This window comes from Thermobia domestica, chromosome 10 (assembly GCF_964235325.1).
Source record: "Thermobia domestica chromosome 10, izTheDome1.hap1.1, whole genome shotgun sequence".
Classification (NCBI taxonomy): domain Eukaryota; kingdom Metazoa; phylum Arthropoda; class Insecta; order Zygentoma; family Lepismatidae; genus Thermobia; species Thermobia domestica.
Genome location: NC_137463.1, coordinates 11,398,351 through 11,411,859, shown reverse-complemented (window position 1 = coordinate 11,411,859; position 13,509 = coordinate 11,398,351). Strand labels below are relative to the sequence as shown.

Genomic DNA, 13,509 nt, shown 5'->3' with positions numbered 1-13,509 from the left:
AGTTGACAGCAAATATCTTTCTTCGGTTGACACCTACCGGACAAAGTTGAAACTTCTAGTAGATAAAATGAATCCTTTTTACTGTCTACTTTAGTAAACAACTTCTGTACACCTACACTTGAACAAAAGCGAAATGTGATTGATATCATTTTTCTCAAAATAATACAAAAACGAGTTCAACTGTATGGATCTGACACAGGCCCGTATCCAGGGAGTCTAGAGGGGCTGGCCCACCCTAAAATTTTCACGGTAGGCTTGCGAATGAACTATAACATGGTTGGATCGTCCCTTCTAACTTCTACCGCCCCCCCCCCCCTACATTTTTGGGCTGGCTACGGGCCTGATCTAATAGTGACACTAAATATTCGTATTCGACACTTAAAACTCGTGTTGACAGCTCTGGCCTATTCTATTGCAAAATAGCGAAGACAAACGTCTTATTGAAGTCACCAATCTGGAGAGTACGCCCTCTTATAACAGAATATGTAGCGAACGCAAAGATATTGATATATATGATATGAACTAGGTACAATGTGTTTAAGAAAACTTTTGTAATACACCCACACTGTAATTGTGCTTATTTATGCCTGTTGTGTTGTATACAAATAAAATATATATAAAAATAAAAGCATGTGTAAAAGGAAGGATCATGGAATGAGTTGGTAAAATACTCAGATATAATACCATCCGCCACAAACTCACCTACTGTAAGAGTCGAACCTGCAACCTTTTACACAACAGGCAAATATTCTACAACTTTACTTTCATGATCTCTACTGAGCTATTCGTGTACGATACGGAATATAAAAGGAGGTGAATGACACTAGACCATAGCGCATACAAGACAAGTGTTCCTGTTGGCTTATCCCCATTTAGTTGTTCATTTAAAAGAAAAGGTATTCCATGGGGGAATTTCTAAGTCTTAAAACAAGATGAAGATCAATTATTTCGCGTGACTTCTCTTTCTTAATGTAGTAATTTTTCTCTTGCATTACGTGATATTATATTCCGCATTATATTCCCTTAAGAATGGATGCTGCGTAATAACACGAGTTAAACGAATAAGATTTAGGAGAAACAAAAAATCGCAGATTTTACAAGAAATTTTACTGAAACTCGAATAAACTTCTCATTTTTGTAGGGCACTCAAGGAAAACTACGGCCCACGGGCCACATGCGGGTCCCTGAACGGTTCTATCCGGCCCATGATATGATTCCTAATCTGACAAATGTAAAGAACAGGATTGCTTCGAAAGTGTTGTATTAAAAAAAAAAAAGAAAAGAAAAGAAAAGAAAAACTGACAAATCCCTTTATCCTTACCCGATTTCAACCCGCAAGACGGGTACTTCTCACAGAAATCACAACCCAATTTTAGTTAACGTCAAACATTTTAAAATTAAAATTATTGTAAAAAAAAAAATCAATTCTGTTATCCCTTAATACATATGTGCAATCTTCCAAGTTGAAGCTGAGTCTACCCTTTTATATCTTTTATCCGTGACAAACGCTGATTTGTACCAACCATTTTCAGACTGTGTGCCGCGACGGAACTACTGGCGTGGTGCGAGAACGTTAGGGCATTACAGAATATAATGCACGCTTTATAGGAAACTATAGATTCCTATAAAGATAATCGTTTTGATAGATATGTGTCTACCTTTTAAAACGGCACAAACAAGTATTTTTATCATTTGATTGCCAGACAGTTGTAGTTTCGTAGGTAATATTTCTTTTATGATCGTAACTACAAAGGAACCTGGCAGCAACTGTGCATTAAAAAAAAAAGTGTACCGTAGGATTTTGAATTACAGATACAGCATGCCGAAAAATAAAAAGATTTTTTTAAAAAAACGCTGCTCAACAGCTAGATTATTAGGACCTGTCATTACCACATACCTCATATTTATCTGTATTCTTTTAATATCTAGGCGTGTGTGTTATTGCAGTATTACGTACTGTAATAATATAAATGTCTTGTCGTCGCGAATTCTGTCGAGAAATTTGAAGCTTAAAATATACAAAACGGTAATCATGCCTGTTGTTCTGTATGGCTGCGAAACATGGTCACTTACTCTGAGGGAAGAACATAGACTGAAAGTATTTGAGAACAAGATCCTGAGACGAATATTCGGACCCAAGAGGAACGGGAATGGGGAATGGCGGAAACTTCATAACGAAGAACTACATAATTTATATGGTTTACCCAACATTGTTAGAGTCGTGAAGTCTAGGAGGCTCAGATGGGCGGGTCATGTAGCTAGAATGGAAGAAAGTAGAAACGCTTTCAAAGTCTTGACAGGAAGACCAATCGGAAAACGACCATTAGTAAGACCTAGGCGCAGATGGGAGGACAATATTAAGATGGATCTCGCAGAGATTGGAATACAAAGTAGAAACTGGATGCAGTTAGCTAAGGATAGAAGTCAGTGGAGAGCTTTTGTGAACGCGGCATTGAACCTCCGGGTTCCATAGGCCATAGAGTTAGTTAATAATATAAATGATTGTTAATGTAAACTTACTTTTTGGAATCTTCAACGGAACGAGCCACTTTACTATCTTCGGATGCTTCATCTTCCAAATCACTCCCATCGCTGAAAGAAGATAAAACAATGTTATAAAATGTTCTATGCTCTTTTTTTTGTTTGTTTGTTTGTTAGAGGCTGTTTCGACAATATTATATATATATATATATATATATATATATATATATATATATATATATATATATATATATATATATATATATATATATATATATATTGTATTACAGATTACATCGAAGTTACTAAGACTTTATCTGGATGATGCTGAGTTATATGTAATTTTGAGATGTATACATCATTTGACAACATTCCATCTACAACTAACATTTCTTCAAACACAATCAATGAAAACCATTCTACTCTAGCTGTAATGACTTAATCAGTAGGTCCACGTCTCATATAGCCTCGCTGCTGAACGGGACGTTAAACACAAAATCTACATCTACATCTCAAACATTACTCTTGAATTAAAATATAGGTTCTCATCATATTTATAAGTGACGGTTCTAGCCCGGGGCCGGGGAATCTACGCCTCCCCAGTTTCTGAGTGACAAAAGTAATTTAAGCTATTATTTATATATTTTTGAAAGTGTATAATAAACTCATGATATACCTATCACAGTCTGGGGTCTGGCTGCCCTCCCCCGTTTTTACCTTCTAGAACCGCCACTGATATTTATCCACACTGACATTTAAAAATGAAAAATGAAATGAAATCTTCGAGTTTTACGTCCTACGGTTATGTCGGTTAGGCTAAAGGAGACGGTGATTATGAGTAATGAATGAAATGGTGGAATGAAGAAAGTGGGAGGAAACGGGAGAACACCGAGGAAACCCCCGCAAAGTTCACACTGACATTAAAAGTATCCGAGTAGTAGCTATCATCTAACATAAAAATAAAACTCATGAAAAGCCATTATTCGAGTGCTTACTTCATGAAAAGTGCTCTCAGTATTTTAACGCAGAATAAAATTCATTTCAATACACTAAGGCCGGTTGTGCATTGACCAGAGGCAGAAAAGGTTGCGGAAAGAGATCTGAGTTCATTGACTGTGTATCTCACGCACAATGTTGAAGAGGCTTTTGTCTAGCATGTGCTACAGTGAATATGCGGTACGAGGCTTTATTCCATTACTCACACTACTGTACCTCGACTCATCTGACCAGTTCTCTAGTCAATGTGCAACCAGCCTAAGATTTGGAAGTGAACACTATTCCACCTGATCTCTATACATGACATTTTATTGTTTCACTTTGTATGGAATTATCAGTGGCCTCTTTAGGGGGGCTACCAGGCTCAAGCCCCCCACCCGAAACAAAATTGTTATTTTTTGCATTTCACGTACAACAATAATCCTAAGAATTTACTTTGTATTTTGTTATGCTCTTTGTTCAGAAATAATACCATATTTGTTAAATTTCATTCCATGTAAGAACTATGCTCTTTTTTCTTTCTTTCGTCTATTCTACTCTTCTGTTTCTTTTCCTTAGTTGTTACTTTCCTTCGTTTCTCCTATCATACTTTCAATCGTTGTTAGTTGCGATTCAAGTCGACCGTCATCAGTAACACCAAAACTAAGAGGAGTTGCTAAGCGAAACTGGTGTTCCATACCAAGTTTGCACGGATATCAACATAACAGGACTTTAGTTATTATAGCAAAGGAATATTTACATCGTTTAGTTATAAAGAAAGGTAAATGTTTGAATTAAAGAAAATCAAGCCCGGGAATAAGTAGCCCGGGAAATTAGGTAGGCCAAGAGGATGCTTTGTTTTTCATCTATGAACAGAATAAAAGGTTGGGTTCACTGCTAAATTGTTGTGTACCATATCACATAAGATTCACCATTCTGCAATTCTTGCCATTAAAACTTCAAATTATGCATAAATTAAAATATATTTAATTCTCAAACTTAGGTGAGCAATTGCCCATCTACTTCCCCGTGTTGTGCATATCACCCCGAAACAAAATCCTAAATACGCCACTGGGAATTATCTATCTAGACAAACAACTGAATGAAGGAACATTGACCAGTAAGTAACGATCTTTTTAAAAAATATTTGACTGCGTATGATACTGTTGTTAAAATTCGAATAATTGTTCAAATATTGAAAAAAACATATCCGGATATTCGAATAACGGCAGAAAAACTATCGAATAATTTTCAGAGTACTAGTGTATAGCACATGTCGATGTTTCTTGCAACTTATCACCTCAAACCTCCATGTAAGGAAACATGAGATACAACATATAATGGAAAAGTGTATCATGTCTAACCGGCCTAACAGGTTAATATCATAATCAAAGTCTCGATTTGTATTTTATTTTTTTCAATAACCAAACAAAGGACAATGCCACTCTTTCGGCAATACTGACCACAGACGAGTTCTTAATTTTTAGCCCACTGCTGCGACGCTGAAATGATAATATTTTTTCACGACTTCCCATCACGTGTGAACGTTTCTTTATTCTCATGCAGAACGTGAACAAAAATGAAGTGTGAACAAACTCGTCATAATCTCAGAAGTAAGATATGTCTTAGTATTTGGCAACATTTAAATTTCAATATAGCCAACGCTAAACGCCATATTGTTTAATGAGTTTAATATATGTTGTTATATGAGTAGGCCTAGAGATAAGAAAATATCTTCGTAACGGACGCCAATATAACGAAATGTTCACAATTGCGAAATTATTTTTGAGAGTTCTTCCTTTTACCCTATTTAATGTGTATTAAACGATTTAATCTTAAAGAATTTGGAACTTTCAGCATGACGAACGAGAATTTTTTTTGTCTGTATTTAAATTTATTTTCTTAAATTCTATCTAGCTATCTATATAAATAAATAAAGATGAAAGTGACGTCACGTAATAACTCTTGATCCACCCGATCTATCTCGATCAAATTTTCAAAATAGATGAGGTTCGGATATGGGATGGTTTTTATAATTTCACTTTGACGGTCCAACTTAGGGAAGGGAGAAGAGAGAGATATATACAAAAATGATCGAAAATGACTGGCATTAGTGCCGAGTCCATAATTTTCGGGGTCGCTGAGCAGGCCCGTAGGCAGCGCAAAAATGTAGAGGGGTCCGGCTCAAGTTAGGGGGGCCCGATCCAACCATATTATAGTTCATTTGCAAGCCTACCGTGAAAATTTTAGGGGGGCCCGGCCCCCCTGGATACGGGCCTGTCGCTGAGGTGAACATACTTCTATACTTCCGATCCCGTTTGAATCGAATTCAGCCGCGAACTTGGGGGAGGGAGGCATATATAAAAATTATTAAAACTAATGATATTACTGCCGAATCCATAGTTTTTGGGTCACTAAGATGAACAGTGATACTTTTGATGCCGTTTAAATCCAAATTAAGCCCGCAACTTGGGGAGAAGGATATATATATATCCCGAAAATGACCTATCAGTGTCAAATCCATAGTTTTCGGGGTTGCTGAGATGAACAATGACACTTCCGATGCTGTTCAAACCTAAATTCAGCCCACAATAGTAATATTTAACTTTTTATTTATACAGATTACTTATTATTTTCTGATTTTTCATATTTTCTTTGTTTCTATCGGTTTTAGAGCGCTTCAATAATAGTAAAAAGTGATTGTAACGGAACATGGAACATATTACTATTTTTTTATTTTTATTTTAACCCAGTGAAGTGGGTAATTGACGACAGTGTAATTTAAATTAATTCTGTTTTGTAATATAAATATCTTTCTTATTATATTATTTTATTATTTAGATGATATGGTAGCCATTTTTCATACATGTACGTGATTGGCCGAGCAGAATACCGTTTTGAAAGTAACCAATGAAAGTTATTCCGTTAAGTAAGTTTTGTGTATCTTCCATGCAAGAAGTAACACTATTCGCTAATTAGGAGCTCAAAGTTCAAAATCAATCAATGAACATTACGATTTCCTCTCTCTGCCTTACCATTTCCTTTTTTTCAGATCGGATTTTGTATCACGGTATGTGTATATGTGTTCTAATTTTCCTGTTATGTAATAACTACTGAGCTTTTTTGTCTAAATTTTTGTTGAAGCAATATAGATTCTATGCATATAACAACACTCAGTTATAAAGAACTGACTATTTGCTGTATAACAAAAGTATTGCAGTATGCTGGCAACTCTGTTTTATTCGACAACAATACAATTTGAAACAGTTTCCTTACGAGCTGAATGAGCTATGATTTGCGTTAGGCGGAATACAAGCTGAACGAGCTACTATGATTTGCGTTAGGCGAAATGCAAATATGTCCATTTTATGCATTTTATGCATTCACTGCACGTATATACTAGCTCATTTCCTACAAGTAATGATTTTTGCATCTTCGGAACGGAAGATGGTACTAAGCAGTAAAGATTTCTCCATAGGCATCGTTTCTGAAAGACGAAACATGGTAGTTGATCTACCTCGCTTGTGATTTTCCTTTTGCGAGATGGGATGAGTGAGGGTAACTACACTATTTTCACAAACCTTCCTTATAGCTTATGGCTAGTCCACTAGTTGCAGAATTTTCTGGTGATTGCATTATTTTTCTCCCTGCTTTCTACACTTCTTACACTAATCAAAGCTCTCATAGGAGGATGATGGGTAAGACCATGAAGCTCAACCGACCGCAATTTGCACCTATCGGTTGAAGGAACTCCCCTAGCGAGCAGGGAGTCCAACAGCATATGCTGAATTGGCACCCGAGTTTTATAAGACAAACTTGGAGTACGTTACTAAATCCCAAGGTTTGACTACAACCCAGCAGAAACAACCGATATCCGGGATTCCCACGGAAGCTTGTTAGTTCCCAGTACTGCCTACCTCAAATCGTTCAAACTCTGTGCTGAAGTACCACGTATGCAGCCAGCATCCATCTCCCAGAGTCAAGGAAACGTATGACTCGACCGTTTGGGAGGTATTCGTCTGGTAGGGACGACAGGGTCACAACCCTTGCCTACTTCTAATTGCGGTAGAGATCCCTACAGCTGAGGCAGATCACCTGTGCAAACCATACATTGGCATTTGAAAGGTTTTTCCTTGCTCCGGTAGGTGCGACAATACTTGCCTAGTTCACATCAGAACAGGCTGTTCCCTACTTTTCGTTTGATTTACGTTGTTTTAAAATCTGTATTTTCTAGGATACAAAAGTCCATTCGCTACCTTTTCGAGACCGTATCTTATATAAATAATTTCCAACTGAATGTTCTGTGACGTCACAGTCTGCTGCACCTCTTTTTAATCAACCACACGTAGAGGAGAAGGAGCAGGCAAAAGACGTAGTCTTGAGAAACAACAGTGGTGACAGGCACAAGAGGACATTGTTAACGTAGTCAATGGTTTTGATGGCATGCTACTTGTCCATCCATGCCTACGCCTACACTGTCAACACTTCTCCTACCTCATTTCCTTCCCTCCTTTGCTAACATGTTCCTCGCGCTCTGATTGGAAAAGCGTGCTGTTACGTCATACATTGTCCAGTTGGAAATCACTTACGCACGTGCTTGAGACGAAAGTGTAGAACTACCTATATTTAGGAATGAATGTATTAATTTACTAAGAAATGTACATTCAATAATGGGACAGCAAATACTTCGATTATTCTTCCATTTCGCTGTACATTCGTTTATTTCTATTATTTTCCTTTTCTCTTTTCACTAGTTAAGCTTATCATATGTCGTATTGACCAAACATCATCAACAATAATATCTGCTTTCTGCTTCTTCCGTATGTCCAGAAGAAGAAAGGATAATTGGAAATTATTTCTGTACCATATACTTAGTGAAGGTATCTCCTATTATTCCAATAATATAGCCGTCTTCAATCTTGTGGCCGGCCTTTCGATATCGATGTCATTTCTTGGGCATTCCGATCATGACATCTTTTTGTTTGTCTTCTGATCTCTATAGCAACGCTTCAAACTTTTGAGAGACACAGAAAAAAAATATATGAGACTCTCCCCACTCCAGCAGTATCTAAGATTTATTTCCCCCTTCCCATTGGTTGGTCAAAATAAGATGTCTTCATAGAATACATATCCACGCGCTTTTCAAGTTTATTTGTTCCCAAGTGGGTAAAAATGAACAAATAATACTCAGAATAAAACTTTCAATAACAAGTCCAATATTGGCCTACTCTCTTGCGCGTTCTTTCTACGTCACTTTAAAACCTTGTCAATAGGCTCTGCTCAGCCAAGAGTTCGGTGGGTTCAATGATTTGTATTTGTTAGGTCGTCTGTCAGTAGAGAAACTGTACAGGACGATATCTACAGTGGAAACTGGGATCTGAACCACCAATATTCTCCCACCGGGAATTAAGTCCAAGACAATAAACCAAAATACTATTCGCGTCATTATGGTATTATCCCAGGAAGAGAAAATGAAACAAAAGTTTTTAAGTTTTACGTCCCACGATTATGCCTGCTAGGCCAAAGAAGACGGTGATGATGAGAAATGAATGAAATGGTGGAATGAATAAAGTCGGAAGAAATGGGAGAACCCCTAGAAAACCCACGCACACGGTGTTTTTTCACCACAAAGCTCACTTGGCGCGGGTTGGAATCGACCCGAGGACCTCATGCACCAGAGGTGAACGCTCTACCACTGAGCCATCACAGTCCCCCATCCTAGGAAGAGTAGCCTCTTATTCCTTAGAGTTGCAAGAACCTCTCAGAAGGCTTTCTTAATAATGTTTCTATCCTTTTATACTATAATCCCCCCGTGCTCATCATCGTCGCTCAATGATTAAAAACTTACCAGTAGTCATGTCTACTTTAATTTTAATATTTTCATCTTTCTTTTAGTTCTATGATCTTTCACTTGGAGAGTGAGATTCCATTCATTAGACTTCCAAATTATATTATCCATAAGTATTGGAAGTCTTATAGATCGATTATACCCGTTCGTCCGTCTGTTGACGGTATCAGAAGGGGAAAAAATATCAAGAAGCGTTTTTTTTTTTTTTTTTTTTTTTTGCAATCGATTCAGTGTCCTAAGAATAGGTCCTATTTTCTTCAATAATCTATTACTCAAACCGGAAGTGATTGAAATTAGTCATTTAGGGTTTAAAAGTTTTTCGCTGTATAAAGGAAATGGGAATAGATAGCACATACTTTTTTTTTTGAAAATCTATGGAACGTCTCAAGGGAACATGTCACCATCCGCAAAACTCTACCAAAACCGGAAGTGGTTAAAATTTACTACTACTTCTGGTTTCAATACTAATTTCCATCCAGCAAAAAACGGTTAAGCATAACGACAAGCTGTTTTTTGCAATCGATTCAGCGTCCCAAGAATAGGTCCCATTCCATCCCATCCGTTAACTCGCTATTCAAATCAGAAGTGGTAGAAATCAACCGTTTCCGGTTTTACAGATGCTGTTCTTTTGTAACTGGTTCAGCCTCTCAAGAGAACGTATGATCACCCGTAACATTGTACCGCAACCAGAAGTGGTTGAAATTAACTAGTACTTCCAGTTGAAATACTCATTCTCATAGAGTAACAAGAGCAAGGGATATCGGGAAACTGTTTTTGACACTAGGGATGCGCACGAGACAAGATTTGAAGCTTTCTTGACTCGAAAATGTGCTGTAAAAGTGATGTCTCGACTCGAAAAATGCATATTTTTCTAATTAGAAGAGCTGTGTCTCGACTCGAATTTTGTCAGAAAAATTCTGTCTCGTCTCGTCTCGTGCGCATCCCTATTTGGCACAGATTCAATCTCCCAAGAATGAGTTTTGTTTCGATTTTTATAATACATCTGTTGAACCGGAAGTAGTGTAAATCAACGATTTGATTCCATAATTGATAGTACAAATAGTTAGCGACAAGCAGCTTTTTGATATGAATTCAGTACCAAGAATGTGTTTCACCTCTGATTTTATTCCTCTATTGCATCCGGAAGTAATAATCAATTACCACTTCCGGTTGCAATGTTAATCTCCACTGAGCAAAAACAGTACAAGATAGCAAGCAATAGCTTGAATTCACCACCCGAAAAACATGTTCCATCTTTGATATCATTGCTCTATTTGTAACCAGTAGTTATGGATGTACTACTTGAAGTTTGAGTATTGAATTCATATAGTTTGGAACTTTACCGTGAATTCATATAGTTTGTAACTTTACCGTGAATTCATATAGTTTGGAACATTACCGTAAATTCATATAGTTTGTAACTTTACCGTGAATTCATATAGTTCGTAACTTTACCGTGAATTCATATAGTTTGTAACTTTACCGTGAATTCATATAGTTTGTAACTTTACAGTGAATTCATATAGTTTGTAACTTTACCGTGAATTCATATAGTTTGTAACTTTACCGTGAATTCATATAGTTTGTAACTTTACCGTGAATTCATATAGTTTGTAACTTTACCGTGAATTCATATAGTTTGTAACTTTACCGTGAATTCATATAGTTTGTAACTTTACAGTGAATTCATATAGTTTGTAACTTTACCGTGAATTCATATAGTTTGTAACTTTACCGTGAATTCATATAGTTTGTAACTTTACCGTGAATTCATATAGTTTGTAACTTTACCGTGAATTCATATAGTTTGTAACTTTACCGTGAATTCATATAGTTTGTAACTTTACCGTGAATTCATATAGTTTGTAACTTTACCGTGAATTCATATAGTTTGTAACTTTACCGTGAATTCATATAGTTTGGAATTTTACCGTGAATTCATATAGTTTGGAACTTTACCGTGAATTCATATAGTTTGGAACTTTACCGTGAATTCATATGGTTTGGAACTTTACCGTGAATTCATATAGTCTGGAACTTTACCGTGAATTCATATAGTTTGGAACTTTACCGTAGAATCACACTGTGAAACGAAAGTCACTTGTTGGTTCTTTTATTTCTTCCCTTATTTTTATTTTTTTAAAGAACAACAACAAACATATGCTTTAAATCTACAGCCGATGTATACATAGTAAAACTAATATTGTTGAAGTTAAAGTGAAAGAGTTGTTATCATTCAATGTAATGTAAATATGCAAACTTGAAAAAAATGAAATGAAATCTTTAAGCTTTACATCCCACGGTTATGCCGGTTAGGCTAAAGGAGACGGTGATGATGAGAGATGAGTGAAATGGTGGAATGAAGAAAGTGGAAGGAAACGGGAGAACCCCGAGAAAACCCACGAGCACGGTGTTTGTTCACCACAAAGTCCACACGGCGTGAGCTGGGATCGAACCAGGGGCCCCAAGAAGCACCGGAGGTGAACGCTCTACTACTGAGCCATAGCGACCCCATATGCAAACTTGAGTTCCTAAATCGGCGGGAGCTCATGTGGCTCGGATTCCACATTAATCACTAAGTCCACATCTCATATAGTCTCGCTGCTGAACGGGACGTGAAACTCAAAATTAACTCAACTTGAGTTCCTAAAACTTTGCTACAATGGACTCTATTAGTATTTTCGCTGTATCCTTCAACTTATTACTTCAGAAATTTGTTTAAAATGATTATTTGTTTCTCCCAAGTCTTCGGTTCATCTTTAAATTTCTTACACGCTAGCGACATGTCTTGGCGCCATGTTGGAGGCAGCGCAGCTAGCGACAACTCTTAACCTCACTGAAAATTGCTGGTAATTATCGTGACTGACGGTCTGATACGTCTTGCGTTTATAACAAGATGAATATCTAAATGTTTTTACCTAGATGCGTATGCAACCCGTAATTCTAAAAAATAAATAAGTAAATAAATAAATAAATAAAATAAAGTTTACATGTTAGCGTTAGCATACTAGCAACTGATATGTTTTCTGTTCACTACCACTAAGGTCTTTTCTAAATATCTTTTTCACCGTTACTGAAACCACGGACTAGCAAGTCAAAAGCCATAACAGAAGACAGTTTGTAGCAACATTGCACGTTCCCAGTAGAGTGCACGTTTGTAGTAGGTTTGCACGAGCTCGGGTCGTAAATTTTTAAATATACAACTATATTTCTCGGGCCCTTTAGGGCCTAACTTTGTAAATATACTGTACAGTGATATTTATTGGACCGTCCTTTCTGGAAAACTTTTAAAGCACAACTGAAAAATTAAACTTCTAACTGTTGTAAATAAAAATACAATTTAACGTTAATTATACAGTTTCTGTAATTCGGGCTTATTTGATTATCACACGAGTTCGGGCTTTAATGCTACAATATTTCGGACTTGGGTTGGGCCTCATATTATAAATTCAAGGGCCGGGCTGAAAATTCCGGCCCGTGCAGACCCCTATTCCCCAGCAGAAGCAACTTCCAGAGATAGATCGAAAGTGTTCAGTACAAATAACCTTAGAAGACGATTATTTGTTTATTATCTGCTTTGCTATACCATCTATGGTGTATGCAATTCATGCAAGTAAAACTATTAAAAAGCCATCTCAAATCATAATATTTTGCCCTCTTCCGCCACCTGGTGGCAAATACAGCCAGTCACAACATCATTCGATTATGCCTTTAGACCCCAATACTATTTATTGAACCTTTTCTAACATATTACAAACTTAATGCAAACAGAAAGTAGTAACGCATTGTTATACCAAATTTCGTGCATTTCTCGTCAGAATTATAGGTGTACTCCATACTTTTGCCTTTTCAAATACACTGCTCATCTGAACCTTAATTACTTCAAGCTCACTCAGCTCAATTTTCCACACTTGTAATGCGGATCTACTATTTCAGATGCCTTTCCGACATTTAACTGATGTAGCCATAAATCGCTCTACATATAAAAGAACAAGCCCTGCTTGACTAACCAACGCCCAGACGAAACTGCTTAAGCTAAAAGCTTGACATTTGGACAATACATAGAATTTGTGATGTAAAGCACCACTAAGAAAAGATTATTTTTTTAAATTGAGGTGGAACGGAGGTGTATTAGGAATTAGAATTGTTATAATAAGACATCTTTATCTCGAAATCCCATAAGGTTAGAGGAATGAAATTTGGTA

General features: G+C 36.8%; 1 protein-coding gene across 8 annotated transcripts in view; it reads right to left on the bottom strand.

Annotated features, from left to right (window-relative positions):
- The window catches only part of cyc (basic helix-loop-helix ARNT-like protein cyc), a 323,518-nt gene that overhangs the window by 38,958 nt on the left and 271,051 nt on the right, over positions 1 to 13,509 (bottom strand). For all 8 annotated transcript variants that reach the window (XM_081727689.1, XM_081727685.1, XM_081727687.1 and 5 more), the window contains one exon: positions 2,521 to 2,592. In XM_081727689.1, the coding sequence (XP_081583815.1) occupies positions 2,521 to 2,592 (72 nt within the window). The remainder of the gene's footprint in view (positions 1 to 2,520; positions 2,593 to 13,509) is intronic.